At 39.8% G+C, this 22,250-nt stretch overlaps 1 protein-coding gene across 1 annotated transcript; it reads right to left on the bottom strand.

Moving 5' to 3' along the window:
* Positions 1-2,900: 2,900 nt before the first annotated feature.
* ST13 (ST13 Hsp70 interacting protein) lies at positions 2,901-22,047 on the bottom strand. The gene is made up of 12 exons (XM_005150325.3): positions 21,835-22,047; positions 17,095-17,152; positions 15,798-15,867; positions 15,619-15,689; positions 15,034-15,100; positions 14,361-14,445; positions 12,803-12,913; positions 11,348-11,450; positions 10,426-10,542; positions 9,686-9,749; positions 8,425-8,525; positions 2,901-4,734 (listed from the first exon to the last, which is right to left on the bottom strand). Exons 1-12 carry the CDS (start codon positions 21,942-21,944, stop codon positions 4,606-4,608), a joined length of 1,086 nt encoding a protein of 361 aa, XP_005150382.1. The 5' UTR covers positions 21,945-22,047; the 3' UTR covers positions 2,901-4,605.
* Between the last annotated feature and the right edge of the window lie 203 nt (positions 22,048-22,250).

Here is a 22,250-nt window from a genome sequence, read left to right as displayed (position 1 = left end):
TAAACACTGATGAGGTCACCCCTCAGTCTCCTCCAAGCTAAAGAGACCCAGCTCCCTCAGCCTCTCCTCATAAGGGAGGTGTTCCACTCCTTTAATCATCTTTGTGGCTCTGCGCTGGACTCTTTCAAGCAATTCCCTGTCCTTCTTGAACTGAGGGGCTGTCCTTGTAGCCACTGTCACATTTGCACATTAAAAGACAATCCTGAGTTTAGTAAATACGTGCAACACCAAACCTGACAAAGATTGTTACCCGCTTACTTAACAAAAAGTCGTAACACATTCTGCAAATATATTTATTTATTGACAAGATGTCAAGCTTGTCCGAGACCATCCATCTAGAATATACATTTCAAAAGCCTATTTGTACATCAGATAGGTACAGCAGCAACACTTCAGTAGCAAGATTACAGGGTAACATCTTGATTTAGTTCATTGCCAAGATTCAGATATGCAGGAAAATTCTCAATATTTATGTTCAGTAGGACCTCCTGTCAGTGGGGGTGAAGAAAGGTTTGTGTCACATAAAGCTCCTGTTTGTGAGTACCACAGCAGCAGAGTACAACTTACCTAAGCTCTGATTCCCAAGGTTGACAACAACTTGTAGCCCAGTCACCTGAATTTTTTTGTTGCTCCATAGCCCAGACCCACCAGTCATAATCTGACTTACTTCATTTGGCACATTAAAACTGTTCCTGCTCCCTCTTAGTTTACTTGTATCACACCACTGACCTACAACATGTCTTGTAGTACTCAACATGGTGGTCTCTGCATCCAACTGGAAACTGCCACTTATTTTTTTTTTACACCATTTCAGCTTTGATGATCCAGAAATACTTTTCTACTGTCCTTCCGTCACTCCATCATATATGAAGTAAGGCTGTGGCACCTCTGCAAAGCTCTGAATAAGGTTCATGAGACACCTTTCTAGATACATAAGAAAAAACTGCTACCCCTTTTCCATCCTCTTGCTTGAGGATGCCAATCCACTTCTGCACCAGTACCAGCACAATCAAGACTACCCCTTTCCAATGAAAGGGCACAATCCTCTAGCCTCTACCACTATTCCAACAACCCTCAATGCATGGCAGCATGCCTCAGCCTACATGGCTTGCAGGATTTCAGAGGGGCTCTCAACACTGCCAGTCATGCCACAGTCCAAAGAAAGGTAAATGCCAAAGCCGACCTGGCTCCACCTCTACCCTGGCTTAAGCCCACAGCCTCCCATCCCTTTGGGTGAAGGATTCTGCTCAGCAGTTGCTACCAGCTCCCATAACAATACTGTTTGCTTTTATGTCTCACAGAATAAGGATGTACAGGCAAGAGTGCACAATATACACACACAAGTAAGCGTGGCTTGTATGAGCTTTATGCAGAGGCTGCAAAAATGAGGAAAACAAAGTGGTGTTTAAAGCCGTATCTTAAACTACAGATACTACTGCTGGACACTTGCAACAAGCTCTTTCTATGACACAGCTTTACCTTTATGTGGCTTTTAAATACTCATTTATTGACCCATTCTGCTTTTGGTCTATCACTGCTCTGCCTTGTCCCACCTGCCTTCACCCAACTTTGAGACAGTCTGGCTCCTGCCTGTCTGATCCTTGCCTTCCAACAAAGACAACACAAATCACTTTGGCAAACAGCTTTTATTCACAGCTCAACACTCAAGTGAAATACACTTTCAAGCCCTGCACTCTCCACACCACTGTGCAATAGGGCTCACAGTGAAGCAGCACAGCCTGGAGGTGGCATCTGACCTTTCTTTTGCCTTGGGGCAGCAGTTGAACCAAGGACAGCAAAATCACTCAAATACATACACAGTAACAATGCTGAGCCTCTATTACCAGTCAGCTGCTGCTGTATCATCACACTCTGTCAGACCACATCATCTGAGCTGCAGCACTGGATTGGTCAAACAGCACACTACATGACTTGCTTCACATGGCAGAAACACATCCCTGAGCCTGGGTCAGCACGTCTGACATTGCACCATGCTAGCTAAACCATTCATACACGCAGGCAGCTTTGAGAGTCAACTTGTCAGCTGAGCCAGTTATCGCCACAGCACTTGCAAGAACTACCCCTACACTCTGCTGCAATGGCAGCAAACAGCCTGAAGGAGCTGTCAGTAAATACTGAAGCAAGCAATGAAAATAAGAACTTCATCATAGCCACTTATATCCCACATTTGGAACTTATTTTTGCTCACCTCCTGTGCAGTTAGCTTTTTCCATGTGCATTTCTGTTCAAACCAGTTTGGCTGCTTAGATGTCCACATGCCAACTTGGGGAGCTGAGATGAGGTCCAGCCATCTCAATTAACTTACTGGGTAACACTAAAAAAACACACACACACACCCCAAGGGAGTCATTGTACATGCATTCCCAAAAGACAAGAATTTGGCTAGATTACTCATGCTAACACCAAAATGAGGGAGAATCTTTCTGGAGGCAGTTTGTTTTGAGTAACAGCAGCTGATGTGTAAGCAGGCAGGACACAAATATGACCATTTCTACTACCTAGGGGTAACCATACTTTTGACTAGTCATGGGTAGAGACACACAAACAGCTAAGATGGATTAACAGGAAACTGTGGGGAATCAATCTATATTCAAGATACTCTTGACTCATGCACAGCCCATCTGCACCAGCCTTAATGACAAAGTTGAGCTTCCACCTATACTGAAGGGTGACCTACTTCAAGTATCTTCTCTCGGGAACAGCAGATCCAAAAGCCAGGCACACAGCAACACTCAATCGTGACAAGTTCATTTTGTCACGAAGACAAGCATTAAGCATTAAGTTCCTATTAAACCACAAGCTATATATACAGTTTAATTAAAGCACTTCCACATTTAAGCAAAATAGGTTTTATCAGAAAGTTACAGAAACCCAAAAAGCTTTTTCAAAACCATACTTTATTTTTTAAAGGCTAAGAGAAGTATTCAGAACTATATTTCTTAAGCAAAAAGATTCACATTTCATTCTGCAGGGTCATTAGTATGAGAAAAAGCATTTGGGGATTTATTTTTTGCAACTGTTGTCGAGTTCCTACACCAATCCAGATTTTGAACTGGTAACATTAGTTATGGCTTAAGATACAGAATTACAAAAGAGTAACACAAACATTGAGTCTTAAGGGGTGAAAAGGTAACTGGTCTTTTTTCCACAGAAACATCATGTTTTAGCTAAGACAAACAGAAGCAACAAATGTCTTTCACTGGTAGACAAATGAACTGAACATCATCAGCACAGACATCGCTCCAAGGATACCCATGCTGTTAATCCACAAGTGTTAGAACAACCTTCTGTCTGCTCTAATTAACTTCACCTCTTCCTCCGTATCACAAGCTCAAAAACACACAACTATGAAACCATGACAAGCACTTGGTTTTGGGGGATATTTTTGTGGGGTTTTTTGTTGGTTTGTTGTTTGTTAAAGAAAAGGATACAAGAAAAGATGAAAGACTACAGTATGCAGTGAAAGAAGAGTCATCACCTCTAAAGAGACAGCAGAACTTTGGCCAAGAAATTTTAATCGGCAAGCATGTAAGGACTCAAACCCAGAGCTGCAGTTTTGTTGGGGATTCTCCCCTGTGCCGATTTATATCTCTGCATTTACATGCTCTGGATGGCTTGAGCTTAGTGGGACAGAGGTAGTGATGGGAACATGATTCCTTCCCTAAAATTTCCAAATAGGTGAAACCTGGTAAGCATGGCCCCAAGGAAGGGGGAGTGCAACCAGTGGAGGACCTGCCAACTGGGAACAGGCAAGAGTAGAAGCACTCTTATGAACTGCTCTCCCATACCCAGACTGGTAAATACTTTACATAAAGGTGCTGGACAACAACTGAACAAGTAACAAAACCACTGTGGCCTTTGCAATATGTACTTTACGCCCAAGTTGTGTAAAGGACAGGACTGTACCTTTGTTGCAGAGTTTTGGTGATCAAAATATTACATATTTGCAGTACTACCAGAAGTTCCAGTGTGTAACTAGCTTGCATGGTTATACTGATAACTTTAATTACTATATAAAGTCAGTCACCACTTAGAAAATACAAAGGACTTGTATTGCAGACAATTCCTTCATCCAGTTAATTTTTCAGATTTGTCCCACCTTTGCTAACTGTGACTAGGCCAACTTCTCTGTCCTAAAGAGATTAAGACAGACTTCAACTGTTAAAGTTCCTTCGAGTTCCTTCCTCTTTGCTCACTGAGAACAATTAAAAATAAAAAAAATAAAAAAAAAAGAAAGAGAAATCCAAACCAACACAACAGCAGGTTTTTATCTTGCACTCCTGGAGTACTACAATTTCTTACAGGAGTGTTCATTCAAAGGAAACTGTCTGTAATACCGAGGTTAAAAGCTTGTAACTCTTGGGTAAGGAGAGATGGTTGAAACTAGATCATGTGAATGTAGTTTGGGTGCTATAAACCAATCACTGAATAAAGTCAACACTTGGGGCCATAGAACAGTTCTCCTTAGAACACCCCATTTCTCTTCTTAAGAAGATCAGAGGTACCATGGTTTGTTTTATTGCAACACTGGTTAGCCAAATCCAATCCTTCCCATTCAGATATGATTTTTAAGAACCAGGGATTTTATGGCTTACTGCCAAATTTGGCAGACAATTTACTGATGAGATTCATGACCTTGGGATTGTTCTGGTACTTGGACATATTTGCTGGGTTCTGGGCAACATCTTGGAATGCAGCCATAACTTCTGGATCCTACAGGACAAAAAGCAAAAAAATTAGGGCATTTACAGAACAAGTCTACAAAAGTTAGTGGTTATGTGCTTTCAACACAAATCTAGTCTTGCTGAGCTCTTAACATGATGAGACAAGAGTTCTGGGCAAAAGGTCTCTAAAGATAGCCCAATGATATAGTGCATGTTGTTAACACTGCATCAGTAAACACTACTGAACTTGTTACAGTAATAGCTCAATGTATGAGAAGGGGAATAAGGTAAGAGTTCTTCTTCCCTAGAACAGGAGCATATAAACACAGCCACACCTACTGGGTTACTTCTATTCAGGCATTTTCAAATGTGTTTTGAAGGAGGGAGGAGTTCTATCTGTGTAGCATGCATGATAGGGTGACCCTCCACTAAGCAACAGCTGCTACTGTTCCCTTTAACCTCTTTTCCTTCTAACAGCAGAAAATTTAACCTGCTGGACTGTGAGTAGCTGATGTGGCAATGTTTGGCTTTTAAAAATGCAGCAGATTCTCAGTCACATCCCACCTTGTCTGAAAAATGGAAGAGAAGTTTGTTTTTTCTCATCACACTTCCGTGCTGCAGTTGATAATAAATTCACACATACATTAAAATCAGTGGTGAACACAACCCACAACTTTATCTTCTCTATTTAGCATGAAAAAAGTTAATACCTTTTTTCTGTACTTTTAGTGTACCGTTGGCCTCTATTGAACTAGAACTGGTTTTACTCATTTCACATGTGCATACTTTGAACAGTGCCCTTTAATAAATCTGTACAGACTAATTTTACACCTCAGCCTGGAAAAATGCTGATATAAGCAACTTCTGCAAAGATTCAAGTTTTCTTCAATTGAGCTGAACTGCAAGCAATTTATTATTTCTGATACAAATCATCTGCATTAGCTGTAATTTCATCCACTGCTCTTTCTAGCACATTAATGTAGTTTCACTGAAAAATACAATATTCCCTAGACTTTTAGCCCACTGCTACTGCAGATATATTCTTTGGAAACCACTGAAAACCATCTGGTGTCCTCAGAGCTGCCTGTGCTTCAAAATAACACCATGCTGCATCTACTCTAGCATCAGACACAGACAAAAGCTGTTTAACAAGTCAGTTCCAAAACTGCATTTGGTAGGTGTGGGCTCCACTAAAATCTCCCATGTAGTTCTGTCATGTTTTATACATGTTGGAAACCAAGAGTCAAGTCTGTTGTGAGAAGGATTTACAAGCATTTTGTCTCCCTCACAAAACGGAAGCTGCGAAGTCTACACAGAACAGAATGCTTTAGTTCAGAACAGATATTAGATGTTTTCTCCATTTTACAGGATTCTTATGCAAGGAATAAAAATTTCACAGCCTCAAAACTTCTGAATTGCCAATTACAAAATAGGTGACAACATTATAAAGATCATGTCATGTTGTTAATGTTTTCACTGGTATATGAAACCAAACCAAAAAGCTGACAAAGCTTAGTCCCTGGTTTGTGTCAAACTACACCTAAATGAATGTTAAATATTTGATTTTATGGTCCTAAGAATTCACAGCAAGTAACATACTCTGTATTTATGCAACTCCCTGGAAGCCCTCAGTCTTATACTGTGTTTATAAAGATGTGAAGCCTTGGATCTGTTAGACATTGATGAGCAATATCACCAGAATAAAGTTTAAGGCTGAAGATATCAATATTTCCATAGGTAAATAACCAGCATATAAGGTGGAATTGGAACCACTGTATAAATGGCATTGGCGAAAGCCTTCTTCCTAATGCTTTAGTCTTTAGTTGCAAGATGAAAAATACTTTAAGGGGAAACCCAAAATCTTCAAGAAAGAAGGTTTTATACTAATTTGCAGAGATTCTTATCTTTATACTAATGATGAGCAATAAGTGCTATTAAACATCTCTATAGGTAGCTACATCTGGTTCTTTGGTTGCTTCTACAGAAGACAAGTTGAAGTTGACAGAGTAACAGGTCTAATCTTGCTCATGTTCAGGCACACACAGTTGTAAGGTTTACCAACGTGTTACAGACACAGGCGTATTTTAATGTTAGCTCATGGACAATAGTCTTAAAGACAATAAACCAGTAGTTACTATGTATAAAGAGATTAGGAAGAAATGGTCTTTACTCTAAGAATACTCCAGTTTCAGCAATAAATCCTCACTATGAAAAGCCACTACATACTGCCAGTTAAAAAAGATTAGGGATTTGGGAGAGGCTTGTGTGATTCAGTATGTTCAGACTTAGCACCTCAGATAACCTACAGAATAGCTCTCAGCTACCATTATATCCATCAACATATTCCATAGCTGCACTAAGCAGAAGACAAGCAGTAGAAACTACTGTCTTTTAAGACTAGAGCATACACTGCCAATTCAGAGAAGACCAGACCATAGTCCGTTGGACATTATAGGAAAAGGTGGCAGTGCAAACAGGTGAAATGCTGCATAAATCATATCTACATGTGAAGCTGACAGTTAAGGCTGTGCTGGCAGGTTCTACATGTTAAAGCCTGCAATATCGAAAAACACTGTCAACACACATTCTTGCAAGAGTCCTACAATATCTAGGGGTATATATGTATATATCTTTATAAAAATCAGCATGCAATGAAATCTTAAAGGCAAGAAGCAACTACTTAATACTCAGATGCACCTCAAAGCTTTATTTCAGCAACTCTAATTTTAAACTTTTTTTTTTTTTTACAGCAGCATAAGTTAGCCAGGTAACAACTATAAGTCATAGGCTTTATTTTTTTTTTGGATGGTTTGCATGGAAATCAACATTGCTGACTGTGGCAGCTTATAGGTGTGTTTCCAAACACCAGCAAACATTAAGGGAACCCTGGAACTGGTATGGTGGTATCTGTTTTTTATTTTAGGCCATAACAAATAAGGGTCCCTTGTGATGCTTTTATTTAGATGGGGATCATATACATTCAAAAAGCCAAGAACAACATGAAACTCTAGTCTGAACACAGCAATCCAGAAAAAGTAACAAGACACCTTCATATGTGGTCGTATTAGTACACAAATATAACTGTATAGCTCAGATTTTTCCTAGCCCATCTGCCCCTAAAATTGATGCTGTCACATATGTTCTATATAATCTGCTGGAACACTTGTGAAAAAGAAGTCATGACACTGAGTAATTAATTAACTGAGCAATTAATCAAGCCCACAGGGGAAGTAAGCCTCCTAAACATAAATTTAGAAAGTGCCAGAAGCAGAACTATTCTGATACTACTTTGCCTCTGGCAAAATCCAAACACTTGATCCCCTAAGAGAAAAGCAATTCTCCTCTCAGTATTACTGCAATATATTGTGTTGCAACAATATTAACAGTAATTTTTTGTTTGGGCATTCAAAAAAGGAGCAAGTGAATTACATCATGTGGAAAATAACCATTCAAGATACTCCAAATAAATGTAGAGCTTTATAAAACATTGTTTTGCCTATCATGGGTGAGTACGCAGCAGCAAGAGGAGGCATCTTTAATTAAGCTCCCAAATCAGTTTGAAAAATAGCTAACATTGATTCCAGACAGTCTGACGCCAAACACACATGGAATTTCACAACAAAAATAAGCAAGTATCCCATTATACTAGCCAAGTTGCATCTTTCTTCCTTTTCTTAGCTCACAGGTGCTGTTCTTCCCTCATTCAGAACATTTAGCTTTGATTTTAGTAAATACTCACCTGCATGGCAGCAAGGACTTCTGGATCACTGAGAATCTCATTGACACCAGGCATACCTGCCATTCCTGGCATGCCTCCAGGCATAGCCCCAGGAAACCCACCTGAAAACCCAAGACAAGAAGAAATGCATGATTAAAAACACTGAATTCATCTACACAGGAAGGTCACAGAGAGACCAAGAAACACTTCCTCTGCCACACCTCTAAAGCCATGTCTTCCATAAGGCTACAGCTGGTCCACTGAATGGAAAGCAGAGGTTTCACCTCCTCTTTCTGTGAGGACCTACATCTTATTTCATCCAGGTTTTTCATGCAACTGAGTAGGAGCCTTGTCACAAGTGTTCCAGCACCTTGTACACAGATGCTTTTTTTTATGGTGAACTTATATCAGGTAGGTCTCAAGCTCAGGAACGTGAGTTTGAATACCTGGGGTGAACCACTCGGGGCAAAAACAGATTAGTAGTGGTATGTCCAAGGCACATTACATGTTTGGTGGCAACTTCAAGTTTGAAAAAATCATACTTCCAAAGAAACAAGACCCCTGAAGCTAAATGCAGTTTTTGAATCCCTAATCAGCAGCTATCCCAGCTGTGCTGAGCAGCCCACATGATGATCTCTATTTGGTTGCTGATCTGGTTGGAGCATTCACACAGCCTTCCTCAACTACATCTCAATCTTCAAGAGCATTAGTATTTACTATTATTTCTCCCCAATTTATTGTGCCCCAAAATAACATGGAAAGCCTGATTTGTTTATTTATTTATTAACTGTTCAAGGCCAGCTTTTCTAAAAGCTGAACTGCACTAACTCCTTTGAGAAACTATTCTGTTCAACAATAGCTTGTAACCAGCACAAATTTCCTGAACATTCAAACGTTCAGCTTTCGCACTATTGTTTTTAGACAGAATGGGTCCAAGGCACCTTGGGTGATTTAGAAAAATTTTATACTAGTTTTTCAGCACATATTATCAAGCAAATACTGCACCTCTGTTTTTTTTTACTAAAATCCTCTAATGCTGTTATCCATAATTGATTTCTGTCTTCCCTCTACTTGCTACCCAGCAATAATCCTCTTTAAGAGAAAGAATCCAACCCCTCTTCCCGCTAGTGCTCAAAGACTTATTTGTAGATAAGTTCTAAACTTCATAAAATACTTTTCTCTCTGTTTTGAGGACAAATGCTATAAAAACTGTGGTTATAATACTCCACATGGAAACAACAGTCACTTCTGCCTCAAGTACTGGTGCTTAAAAATAAAATACCTGGGAAGCCACCTGGAAAACCACCAAACTGAGCTCCTCCTGCCTGTCGTCTTGCTTCTTCCTCCTGCAGATGAAAGCACATCATTCCGCACAAAGCAATAGAAATGCAGCCTGCTTTCTACTGCTCAGCTGGCTTTAGGAGATAAAAAGAAAACCAGCAGAGACCATTTCAGCCAGGTAGGTTATCCAATAAACAAAACACTTGACTATGTGAAAAACCACTGACAAGAAATAAGTGATGTCTACTCTTACTTTAGTATGTTTTTACTAAATATAAACTGCATGATTTGTTTTAGCTCTTCAACTTACATTTTTAGAACTCCCGCCCCTAACATATGAAAATACTTAAGTACAGTACAAAGAAAAGGCAAGCAAAATGTGTCAGGAAATGAGGAAGTGAAGTATTATCCTGAACTTAAAATCTCAGACTTTGGGAGACGTAAGTACTTTAAGTGAAAAGTATTCTAGGTTAGTCATACAATAACTGACTTCTTGAAATACAGGATTAGTAGAGATTCTAGAGCCTAGTTTTGTCACAAGCAATAAAAGCAGATGCAGCACAATGCCCTCTTTTTCAGATTCCAATATTGGTCTAGTAACCAAAACAGAAAGAGACTCTCCAGTATTTAAAAACAAGGAAAGTAATTATCCTCTGCAGTTCATTTTAACCAAAATAACTAAACCAAAACAATTATGACATTATCCAAATTATTAACAAATATTAAAGCCTAAGTATTCACCCTTTGTGCTCTCTCATGCTCCTCCCGTGCCTTCTTCACTCTTTCCATTCTTTCCTTGATTTCCTTTTCTTCACGCTTCCGCTCATATTTTCGGCGATGTTCTGCAATTTTCTGAGCCTGTTACAATACAATACCAACATTTCACATACATTTCCAGCCTATTACCTCCGTGGTCTTGCTTTGGAGACAGCTGGAACCAGCTGTTTGACACAGGGGCATCCCCATGTCTCTTACAAGAAGTCAGTCCTGCAGTCTCTATCTTCTCCCAACCCTAACCTGTAAACCAAATACAATGCAACATCTGCAATCTGTCGTGTATCAACCACTTTAAAAGAAAATTCAAAACAGATGAGACAGAAAGCCTGCTATCAACAATCTTACATTTGTTACACAGTTCTTCCTTAGAAGAACGCTGGGGTCAAGCACATGAGTAAGCTGAAAACAAGTCTTACAGAGATTATACTGCCCTCAGGAGGCAGACTAATGAAAGTACAAATCACAGCAAGGAATGCTTCCTTTGTAAAAAACATGTTTAGGGTGAAACTTTGATCCATTAGAAGTAGCTTTAAAATAAATAAATTAATACATAAATAGAAAGCCGTTATCAGTGCTCTCTCGTTCTTCTGCATGTCTTAAGTCTAGATTCTAAAATATAGCCTGGCACTTAACTGCTTCAGATTCTTCTGTAAGATTTTTAAAAGGGAATGTATTATTTCATAGCTTGGTTACCTGCCCAGCCCCAGAGACTCAATTTCTCTACACACAGTCATGAACAGCAATGATTGAAGACAGAAATATTTATAACTCAGTCCGGAGTGTCAGATGACACATGAACACATTCCCACAAGACAATGCAAGAATATGAAGGCAGCAAGGTCAAACAAAAAAGAGAGGATGGACCTCCATTGTTGTTCTCACTTACTTTTGGTTGCACCTCCTTCAGCATAGCGCTCGCATCTTCATCATAATCCAGTTTACAAGCTAATGCAAGATCATGAGCAGCCTCCTCCCAGTGACCCAGCAGTCTGAAATTCAGAAGACACCAACATTCAAGAAGGAAAACACAGACTTCACTCTTACAGTTCTTCAACATATTTATAACATGCAGTATTCAGTGTTTTTACCTGCAGTTATACAGACTTATAGAAGTTTAACATCCAATAATCAGGGTACTTTCTATAATCAGCACACTACGATGGCATTAAGAGGATACTTGCTTGCTTCATACCCTTAATTTTTTACCAATAACTTTTGCTTGAAGTAACAATGAGGAAAAAAAATCCCCCATCACCTAGTGCCATTGCCTGCCATAAACAAGAAGGGTCTAATAGGGAGAAAGTACCCTAATCAGGTGAAGCACACCAATAAATATACTCTGCTTTATTAGGTGTTCAGTATAAAACTACATGTACAGTGTTCTGTACAAGTCTACAGCACTATCTCAAGCTTAAGTGGACTCTTCCTGCTCACCACTCAGGGATCCTAGCTAACTGGATGCACCATGTCTTAGCTGAAGAGGTCATAAAGCTACTGTGCATGCTTATTAACTTTTCATTTATAGACTGATAATAAATTTAAGCAAATGATGGTATTCCTAAATGGTCTAAGCACTTCTGCTTGCAGACAGAGGTGTTAACCCAAAAACCACAGTCCAGTCTTCTCACTATTAGGCTCCATGACTTCTGTTAAACCATAAACATTAACAAACTTCTCTCTGAACACTGTTTAAAATGCCCCTTTTTAAAGAAAATGCAGGTTTTTAAGCATTTACTCCTTCCACTTCTAGACACACCATAGGTGTCAATTTTATTATTTTTTTTACTGATGCACTGTGTTTTTTTTTAAAGTTTAAACATAACTGGGGAGGATACACAATGGGCTAATCTCAATTCATTACACTATTTGCAACAAATGCTTCTATTAATAACTAGATAGTTTATCTCATTTTACTGTGTAAAAGAGCTCTATGATCTAATGGAATAAAGGAAGCAGAGAAATGTTTAAGGCTAACACATAAAAACAGAACTAAGTGAAAACAAAAGAACTCCACATGAACAAACCCCACAGTCCTAGAACTCATAATCTTCAGCAAGTAATTAGAAAATGCTATTCAGAACAGCAGTAATCCCTTAGAATGCATGTTAAAAAAAAAGGAGACAAAAAAGATGACAGGATGAACAGGACTATTCATAGATTGCCATCAGTAAATCCCCATCATCCTTTCTTCCCTCTAAGCCACACACTCAGCACAGTGGTTTCCTGGCTTATGGCTACTCCTCTCAGGTAAAAGACAGGAACAAGAGAAGGAGAGAATGCATAAACAAAAGTGTTCACCAAGTAAGTGAAGAGAGAATCAAGTACATGTGCAGTTCATTACCTGTGTGCCTTCCCCCTCCATTTGTACGTCTGTGCCGAGTCAGGATTAATCTTGATGGCTCTGTCACAATCTCTGATGGCAGCATTTGGCTTCTGTAGCTTCACAAAAACACTGTCAGAACAAGAACACGTATTATGTGTACTAAAATAGCAGGTTACTAACTTAAGCTGGAAATAATTCTGCATGACTAACAGGCAAACTAGTGAGAGAAGAGCTGAGTTCAAAAAGATTTCATAGTGATAATGAAGTCACTGAAATTTAGTTCCATCCCTGCCACTGCAGGGGAATCATTAGCAAGAAGCCAAAGAATTCATTGTTTAGACTCAAGCCTTGCCAGCAAGAGTAACTTTAGTGCACAAGGAATAGATATAAAATGCAAAGGACAATTCAATTCCATGGTATCTGGCATCTACAGGCAATAGCAACTAGCAATTTGAACAGAACAGTAACACTATGCATGCCATATTACATAATCTTTAAAATAGCAAGAGAAGGAAAGTATGAGTTATCATACAGCCTACAAGGATCAACAGCTGTCATTACCAGGAACTACAAAAGGAGATAGGATACGAGTCATCAAAATTAAGAGTGGCAAAACAAAAGGCCAACGCAGAAAGTAGTCCCAATCTTTTGTCAGTGACGTAACTGCAACTTCCACATTACACAGGCATATCAGCTTAACTAGTATGGCACTCTAGGAGGCTTGGGCATTTCAAATTAAAAGTTCTCTAAAGGAAAAAGCAAAAAAAAAAAAAAAACAACCCCAAACCAAAACACATTCCTGAATTGACAAAAGATTTGATACTCAAGTAACTCAAGTGAGAAGTTCTGTTCTTCCACATCTACTTGAAAACAATATACCAGCCTGTAAGTTCATTATGAAGGCTAGGTATAGAGCAAGCATGAAGTCACACATTCTCTTCTAGAAACAGGTGGTCAACATGTCAGGAAACTGTCCCAAGGATACACAGCACTAGTGAGACATTCCAATGCTGCTGGCTGCACAAAACCCCTCATCTCCCAAACACACAACACCTCCACCTCACACCCCTACCTTATAATGAATTATTGGCATTATGAAATTATGGCTAATACATATCAAATCTGACAGTGTTCCCAATGGATTACCTGCAGTCTAATATATTTAATTAGCAGTAAGGTGGATGGGTTTAGAAATAGGTGTGTCCTGTTCAAACATAGGACTACTCAACAGAAACAAATGTACTCCATAGTGAATTAATTGATTTCTAAAGAGGACATAATTTCAATTCCCATCTTAATCCTAGAGCAAGCTTCAGATTTTACAAGTGTCTAATTCAACACACTAAAAGCCGTATTACCATAATGCATTTTGGAACATCACTGTTACTTATTTCTGTTACCAAGATTCTTTATATAGCTGCTTCAGCAAATCTGGTTAATCACATGTAAGAGAAAATGCATGAAGTCTGCTTTTCTCTTTCCCTCATGCGGTATAAGTTTACACAGATCCCTGAGCTTCCATTGTATTTAGGTTCCTTAAGGAAAATGAAAGAGCAGATAGAAACTAATCACTCACCTTGCCCTCTTGGCATACAAGATGGCCAAACAAGGATTCAGCTTGATAGCATCTGTGAACAAGTCAACAGCCTTCTGAAGTTCACCTAAATATGAGTACCAATAAAAATTCTATCATCACACAAGCAAAATTATATCAAAATTGCCAAAGCTGCCTTTCAGGGTGTGACATCCCTAGGCACTCCTTAAATGGAATATTATCAACAAAGGTAAAAAAAAAATCAGTTTATCCCTCTTGCTATGTTACTGCAGTACAAAGACCAAAATTAATGCTGGAACGGAGAAGAGTTTTTCCAGTTAAATTTTTATATTTAACTTTGCATGGGATCAAACAGGAAGTCACCTCTATTACACAGCTTTTCACTGCATTAAGATAAGCCACTAGAGACACTAATCATAATATGCAGGGAAGTACTATAAAGATCAATTTGTAATTAAGTTGCTGCAGTAGCTCGTAGTCCATCCCCCCCTGCCCAAAACTAGAGCTACACTGGGAAGTTTTGAAAGCTACCTAAAGAAGCTGTCATGTTCTAGAAAGTTCTGGGCATCCAACAGGACATAGGTTTTCTTTCCCTCAAAAGCATTCAAAATCATCCAAGATATTTACTTCCTTTTTTAAAAAGAGAACAAAACCTAGTGTCCTTGAACATGCACTAAAAAAAAAAAATAATCACCTTCACCAAGAGCATTTATTGCTTCAATCTTCTTCTCATTAGCTTGATCCATCATCTCTTCAGTTACCTAAGAAAACAAAAAACACACAAACCCCAAAAGCTGTAGAGTCGAGGCCAGAATTACCATGTTACAACAGCACCAAGGAAGAGAGCTAGTTTGCCAAATCCAGAACCTTGTCCTTAATTCACATTGAAATCATAGTTCAAAAAATAAAACTGGCAAAAATCCTTTACTTTCAGCTTAGAGATGTTACGCACCATTATTTTTAGCTAGAAAATGCTCAGAAAGTTAAATAATAGCACGTTTCTACATATCTAGTTTTCATGGGTGTTTTGCTAAATTTGTGTGTTTTCTGACCTGATTTTCCCCACTGAACTTTCTGACGGAGTCTAACCTTAAATAAGAGAAGGCTGTGATTCTGAAGCCAGTGAGTTGGGGATTTTTTTAGGAAAAAAAGAGCCATAGCAACAGCTGGCTACCTAGTTAATATAGTACTCATCCCATCTCAGCTGCTATCCTTGACTAAACTCAAAACTTCTCCCTGTATTTTCCACATCTGCGGGAGTAGGAAGCAATGTGCTTACCTCCACATTTTCATCTCCCATTTCTTGTGGGTCATCATTGTCTGGTTCAATTACTCCATCATTGTCAATTTCTACAGGAAAAACAAAAATTAAGATTAAGCTCCATCTACAAACACAAAAAGGATTTCCAGAATCATGCTCAAATTGGTGAAATATGATAAGCAATCTATTTTCCACACCTAAGTCACTCTCTTCACTTTCTGGTTCAGGCGGTTTAACTGGCTCCTCTGGCTGTTCCTCTGCTTTGCCCTGAAAGAGACATGTATTTGTAAGCACATGTTATTTCTGATATTGTATTCCCACTCTAATAAATAACAACACATCACAAAATCCAAAATTAATCTTCAAAGTATTATACTGCTCTATAACTTTTAAGTTACACGTCTTCTTTTTCCTCCTCTCAGACTAAACCTATCATGCATGCAAATAAGTCAGAGCCCAAACCTTCACTCATGAACTTCTATTACTGGCAAAGCCTGTTCTTCAAATTGTGTAATTCAATAATAAAACCAAATAATCCAGATAACACCCAATTCAGGATCAGTTTTGCAATGATTACTAACCAACCCTTCCAATCTTCCTGCCTTCCCTCACACACTCTCTGGATCAAAAACTCTCTCAGTCTATTACTGTTAAGCCAAGGTCCTTTAGCAGTGAACAATAAACTGTTGTCAATGACTAAAATACTGTTTCCATTTGCAAAGGTCAGAGGTCTCTGGCACATACATACAGAATGCTTTTATTTTCAGATATTCTCCTGTCAGCTTCTAACTTCATCACTAATTTCCTTTGAATCCTATAACTTGGCACATCTTGCTTTAACACAAGACATAAGCTGCTTGTCTTCCTATTCAGTGTCACAGCCTATACTCACTATACACACAATCCCTCCACCAGCCAGTGATTCCAGCATGCACTCTTGCTAAATCAAAACAAAAACTCTACTTTCAAAAGAATTTTCAGCTTGGGGAAAATCCTGTTACAAATATCTACACACTACATTTATTCTCTCCCTTAAAAAAAATGAACAAAAGAAATGAAAATCTCTTCTATAATACTGCCTTGAAAAGTTGATAGTTTAACTGTTCATTACCCATTATGCTCACTCATATTTCTTCTCATGCAAAGATTATAATTTAATCCACTAATGACTATGGAACAAATGCATACATCAACAGCAAGAACATAAAAGACATTAAGATTTTGTTTGGCATTTGCACTGCACAGAACATCAGGCATTCAGGATTAGGGAAATGGAGCATGATAATACTTGAAATAAACTAGGGAGCCATCTGTGACAAGTCATGTACAACATGCAATGGGCAGGCTTCAGGCTGAACTGTCACACTCACTCACCCTTGTGGATTCGCCCACCCCATTCAAATGAAAATTGACAGCAATTTTTTTCCCTGCTCCTGCTCAGTAATTTTTGCAGTCTCAATGTTACTTTTCAATGGTAAATTCTTCATATCTCACCTTCCTCGTCTCCTCTGTGGAGGAATTGGCTGGAGCAGGTGGTATTGTGCCTCCCATACTTTTGAGCAAAACAGAGAAGAGAAAAAACAAATCAGATTATCAAAACACTGACATGTATTTTATGGACTCAAATCCTGCTGATAATCTTGGCTTTTGTTGCAACACAAAACATGATGATCCAATCTGCTGTAGAACCAGCAAATAAAAAGCACACATCCACCATGCTTTTCTCCGTGTAACATAATGCACACTGTTGACTTTTTCACCTAGAACTCCATTGTGACTTGTACTCATGAACATCAAACACCCACCCATGCTCACAGGCAAAACCCTGCCTCATCGGCTCAAATAGATTTTGTTCTTACAATACCATTTATGTTTTAAGCAAAAAATAAATACTATTTTAATAGATCTTACTAAAATTAGAATTTTGGAACAGAGGTCAAGCAATTCACGAGAACTATGACCTAAAATGCTAACGCTATTACAAAATTGATGCCTTTTCTCTTGCATACTTCACTATTCATGCCTTCCCTTAGCAACAAGTTAAGAAGCACTCTCTGTATAGTCAGCATTCTTTCAATATAGAATGAACTTCTATACTCTATCAATTTTGGTTAGCAGCCAGAAGTAAGCACAGGCTGAATTCTTCAACTGTTTCATGTAACATCTAATCACACCTAATGGCAGCCTACCACAAGAACTACCATTGCCATCCATCCTCTGCCCTGCATTCCCATCTACAGAGATGTTTTCAGTTGCTCTGGCCATTCAGACTCCAAAGGGAAACAAAACTACATGTCTATCAATAAAACAGGCTCTATACCTTGGGGCACTAAATCTTTTTAGTGGAAAGAAGGGGAAAGAAGGCTGTGGGCAGAGGAGTGGACAAGAGGAACTGAAAGGGTGCAGGATTATCTGCTCTCAGGAATTAATGCAGCACAAAACTATATCCTAAGGATGAGACTCTACAGCTTAAGTCAGGCTGCAGCAGCAGTCCCATTTCTGCTCTTTTCCTTCTTCCTGTCACTATCTCACAGTCAGGCCCCAAAGGAGATGAAAACAAACCTGGATGGGGTCAGACAAGACAGAGATAGAGATGAACTGGTGGAGAAAAGATAAGAAAGGCAAAAAGGAGGTGACAGGGCTGACAGGTGCTGGCAGAAGGCCCTGCAACAAAAGGCAAGCAAACAGCACTACACTACCTCTACTTTATAAGGATAAACTGTCAAGAAAATACACCACAAGTTACAAAACCCAGCATGTTCTGTAACTATTGCAAAAATTTAGATGTCTCTGGAATGTTAACACTACTTTCTATACCACAAGAACTAAACAACTGATAAAGCAGTGTTTATCAGACAAAGCATTACAGAGCTAGGCAAAACACAGTACATGCAGTAGCTTTTTCTCCTGAATTTCTTACCCTTGTAGGCTGGCAATAGCACACAATTCTCTACCAGTATGTAAAAAACCCCGAAGTTTTCTCTAGAACTATAAGGACTCTCTAGAGAAGCCTTGGAACTTCTGCACAAAGGAAGCTATAAATAACTGTAAATTCTGAAGCATTTTAGTAGTGCTGACAAACAATATCCAGGGTAACATAATGCTCACAAGATCCATCTAATGGCTGTTGGCAACACTTTTTTTCTCCCCTTCCTTCCCCCCCCCCCCCCCCCCCCCCCCAAAACAGTAACTTTCAAAGCTTGGCTTACTTGAAGACGACTGAGAACCCTCTAATTCAAAAAGGTCAGCAAAATCCCCAACTTCCAATTGTGTATTTAAGAACAGACCAAGCTAAAAGAAAACGCAGGACTCAAATTCCTTAAAATGTTTTTACTATCCAGTTATCCTCTACTTAAACTAGTTACAATCAAAAAATAATTCAAAAGCAAGTTACTCTAAAATCCCTTTAACCAGTATTTGATTACAATGATTAAATGCACAGCAAGGATATATACAAAGAGAGTAATGTATTTAACCTCAGCTATACAGATATATGAGAGACTCTTGTAGGAAAAAACAGGTACTGAGCCCTATAAACAGCACACACAAACAAAAAACTAAATTAAACCTTTGTGCTAAAACAGAGTTGTGCAATTCCAGTAACTCCTCTTGGGAGCTCTCAGGATTCCATTGCAGCGGCTCTGTACTTCCACTCACCACAGTGATGAGAAGTGCTGCTTTTATGACTTGTTGGAAGAACAGCAACTGTTATATCTGCATCCACTTTCATCACTTACAGCAAAATCAACTTAGGGAGAAACTGGATTACTCTGAATTGCAAAGGGCCAAAATCTATTTGAACAAAACAATATCACTCCCCAAAAAAGGGGAGGAGAAAGCCCCGTTCATTAATTAGGGATTCTGTGCTTTACTTTTAAGGGCTGCTATTGTTTCTTTGCTCAACTGCAAAACCAATTTGAAACATGCTCCCTTTAATAACTCATTAAATAATATTTTCGTGTAATTATGAAAAAACAGGCATGATTAAAAAAGATGTCAGAACACTTTTCAAACATAATCATACATTAGTGTAATGCTTTCTATACCGAGAGCATCTATATAGAAATGAAGTAAAACAACTAGACAGAGAAAAGGTTAGAAGCTAACAAGTGCATAAAAACAGGTAAGGCTTCAGGTTTCTGATGCAATACTAGTCAGGAATAAATCACCCCATTCTGGTTTCACAGTTAGCAGTTAACATCATTTAAGTTAGAATCATTACCTTTATGGAAAAAAAAATACAATCAGTTATCAGAATTTTAATTGAAAAATTTGATGATGGATTTCAGTAGCATTTAGTCATTATTCTGGAATCACTCACAACATTACCCTGGCAACTAAACTCATGTCTTTCATATTAATACAGGTAAGCCTGACAAGAGTTGTAAGACTTGCTGAGTTTATTTCCAGCTTACTGCCATGCTTAGTCTCAAGCAGTTTCCAAAGAAGGAGAAGACCCTATTGTTTTCTATTGCAAACAGCACTATCCTGGAAGGGCAGAGAGAAACACACCACACTTCCAACATTTTGACATTAAAAATAATTTGGGTACCACTCCAAATACCCAAGGGCAGAACTTACCCAAATACTTAGAACAAATATGTAAGCAAAACCAGAAAAGTTGAGCGCTACAGGAGGTTCTACTTTGAAATAATTTTTAATTTCTGATATAATCAGGGAAGATTATGGAATGGGGAAAAAAATAACAAAAGTTCCACAATTCAAAGCCTAATTTTTATACTTATAATACAAGCACCATTCTATTAACCAAATACAAACTAAAAATTAATCTGCAAGTTGGAGCCCTTTCCATTAACATGGAGAAAATTAGAAAGCAAATGATCACCTTTCCATTCCCTAACACTTTATTTGATCAAAAGAAGACAGTGTTCTTTCTCCCCCTCTCAAAATATTCTGTTCACACCTTCAGAATTGCTCAAGAACAGAGGTAACCCAGGGCGAGGCACTTAAGTTTTTTTACACAGTAGCAAATGGAACTAGAGACATGCAATAGGATCAAATAGGTATGTACCTCCTCCCTAGGCATCCATACTACTCTCAGTACTGCAAAACCAAGTGAAGTTAAAAAGGAGTGGTTTTACAACCACGCTAACATTCATGTGCATAGAAAATTAAACAAAACCTAAACAGCTCCTTGTAGTAATTGGCATTATATGACACACTGTGAGATACACGTATTTACTTATACAAATGCACAAAATGCCTCACTAGTTTTTTAATTAATTACAAGTACTATACAGCAGAAAGTACAGTTAAAATACTTTCAGATTAAAATTTAAAGCAAACTCTCTAAAACACACCCCAGTCTGTCACTACACAAAAACTTTTTAACTTCCCTTTTCATAAAAGGTGTATCTGCAATCAGTTCTCCCTACTCAGGTCTCCAAGCAGCAAGGGCTGTGGCTACAGATGCCAGGCAGGGGTACCCTTAGAGAATGCAAGGGTACGTGGATTCCCTGCCAGTAGCAGAGCCCCTCAGCCTTTCCAACCTGGTGCTTTTGGCTGCTAAGAGTGGAGCACTAAGGTGTTTTTTTATATCAAGCAGCATCCGCCAGGCCAGGCCACAGGTGCGCAAAGCCTAAGTGCAGCGAAAACAGCAGAGGCCCGGAGTGCCTCACAGGGGAGCGAGATTTCAACTACCTGATACATCAAACTTCAAAGGACAAAGCACTCTGTTTGACCAGGAGCCACTCCACGCATTAAACTGGCACGTTAGTTATGCTTTCAGGTACCAGGATGTAAACCAACGCCACTCACCTCCCCACAAAACTGGGCTCCTTTTAAGACACGTTTAGCCAACTCTGCAGCATAATGCGAGAATTAGCTCGGTTAAGTATAACTCTGGCGCCTTCCAGCCTGGAAAGCTGAGCCACTGACTGGGACAGCCGGGGGGCACGTTTTTGTAACGGGAATAGACAGAATTTACGAAAACAAAACAATTACAGACCTGTTTAATGATTGTAACGCGGATGGGAATGGGTGGGGTGTAAATCACCCATCAAGCAGCACCCTTCCAGACCCGCAGAGGCGACCCCACGCCCCATTCCCTGCACACGTGCCGCCCCTCCCCCACCGCGGAGACACGCATCCTCCTCTTCCCCTCCCCCTTCTCCCACCGCCTCCCGCGCAAGACCACCCGTTCCTTGCCGCCCCCGCCATCACTGTCCCCTCACGGCCTCCTCTGACGGAGGCGCAGCGCGGCCCGTGACCGACCTCTCCACCCAGTCCCGGAGGAAGGCGAGCTCCTCGGTGTGCAGCAGGCCCGGGTTCTGCTTGCACAACCGCACGAAGGCCCGCAGCTCGCTCAGCTTGCGCGCGTCCATGGCCAGGCACCGCGCACACGACTCACACAGTTACACAGTCACAAACGCACACCCGCTTCCCCTGCCCAACCACCGCGCGGCGCAGTGGAAGCTTCCAACCCGCCCTGCTCACCGCGACACCACCCCCCAACTCCCAGCCAGGCCACGCCCCCAGGGGCCTGGCCACGCCCCTCCGCCGCGCCACGGCGGGAACGTTCTAGAAGTGGGGCAAGTGGCCGGGTCGCGCCAGAGCGCTCTCCGTGGTGGTACCGGCCGGTTCCTTCCGCCGCTGCCCCGCCATAGCTCGGGTTTCTCCCCGCGTCTTTC

This window comes from Melopsittacus undulatus, chromosome 5 (assembly GCF_012275295.1).
Source record: "Melopsittacus undulatus isolate bMelUnd1 chromosome 5, bMelUnd1.mat.Z, whole genome shotgun sequence".
In the NCBI taxonomy this organism is placed as follows: Eukaryota; Metazoa; Chordata; class Aves; order Psittaciformes; family Psittaculidae; genus Melopsittacus; species Melopsittacus undulatus.
The sequence above is the reverse complement of the archived record's forward strand: the minus strand, read 5'-3'. Positions and strand labels throughout refer to the sequence as shown.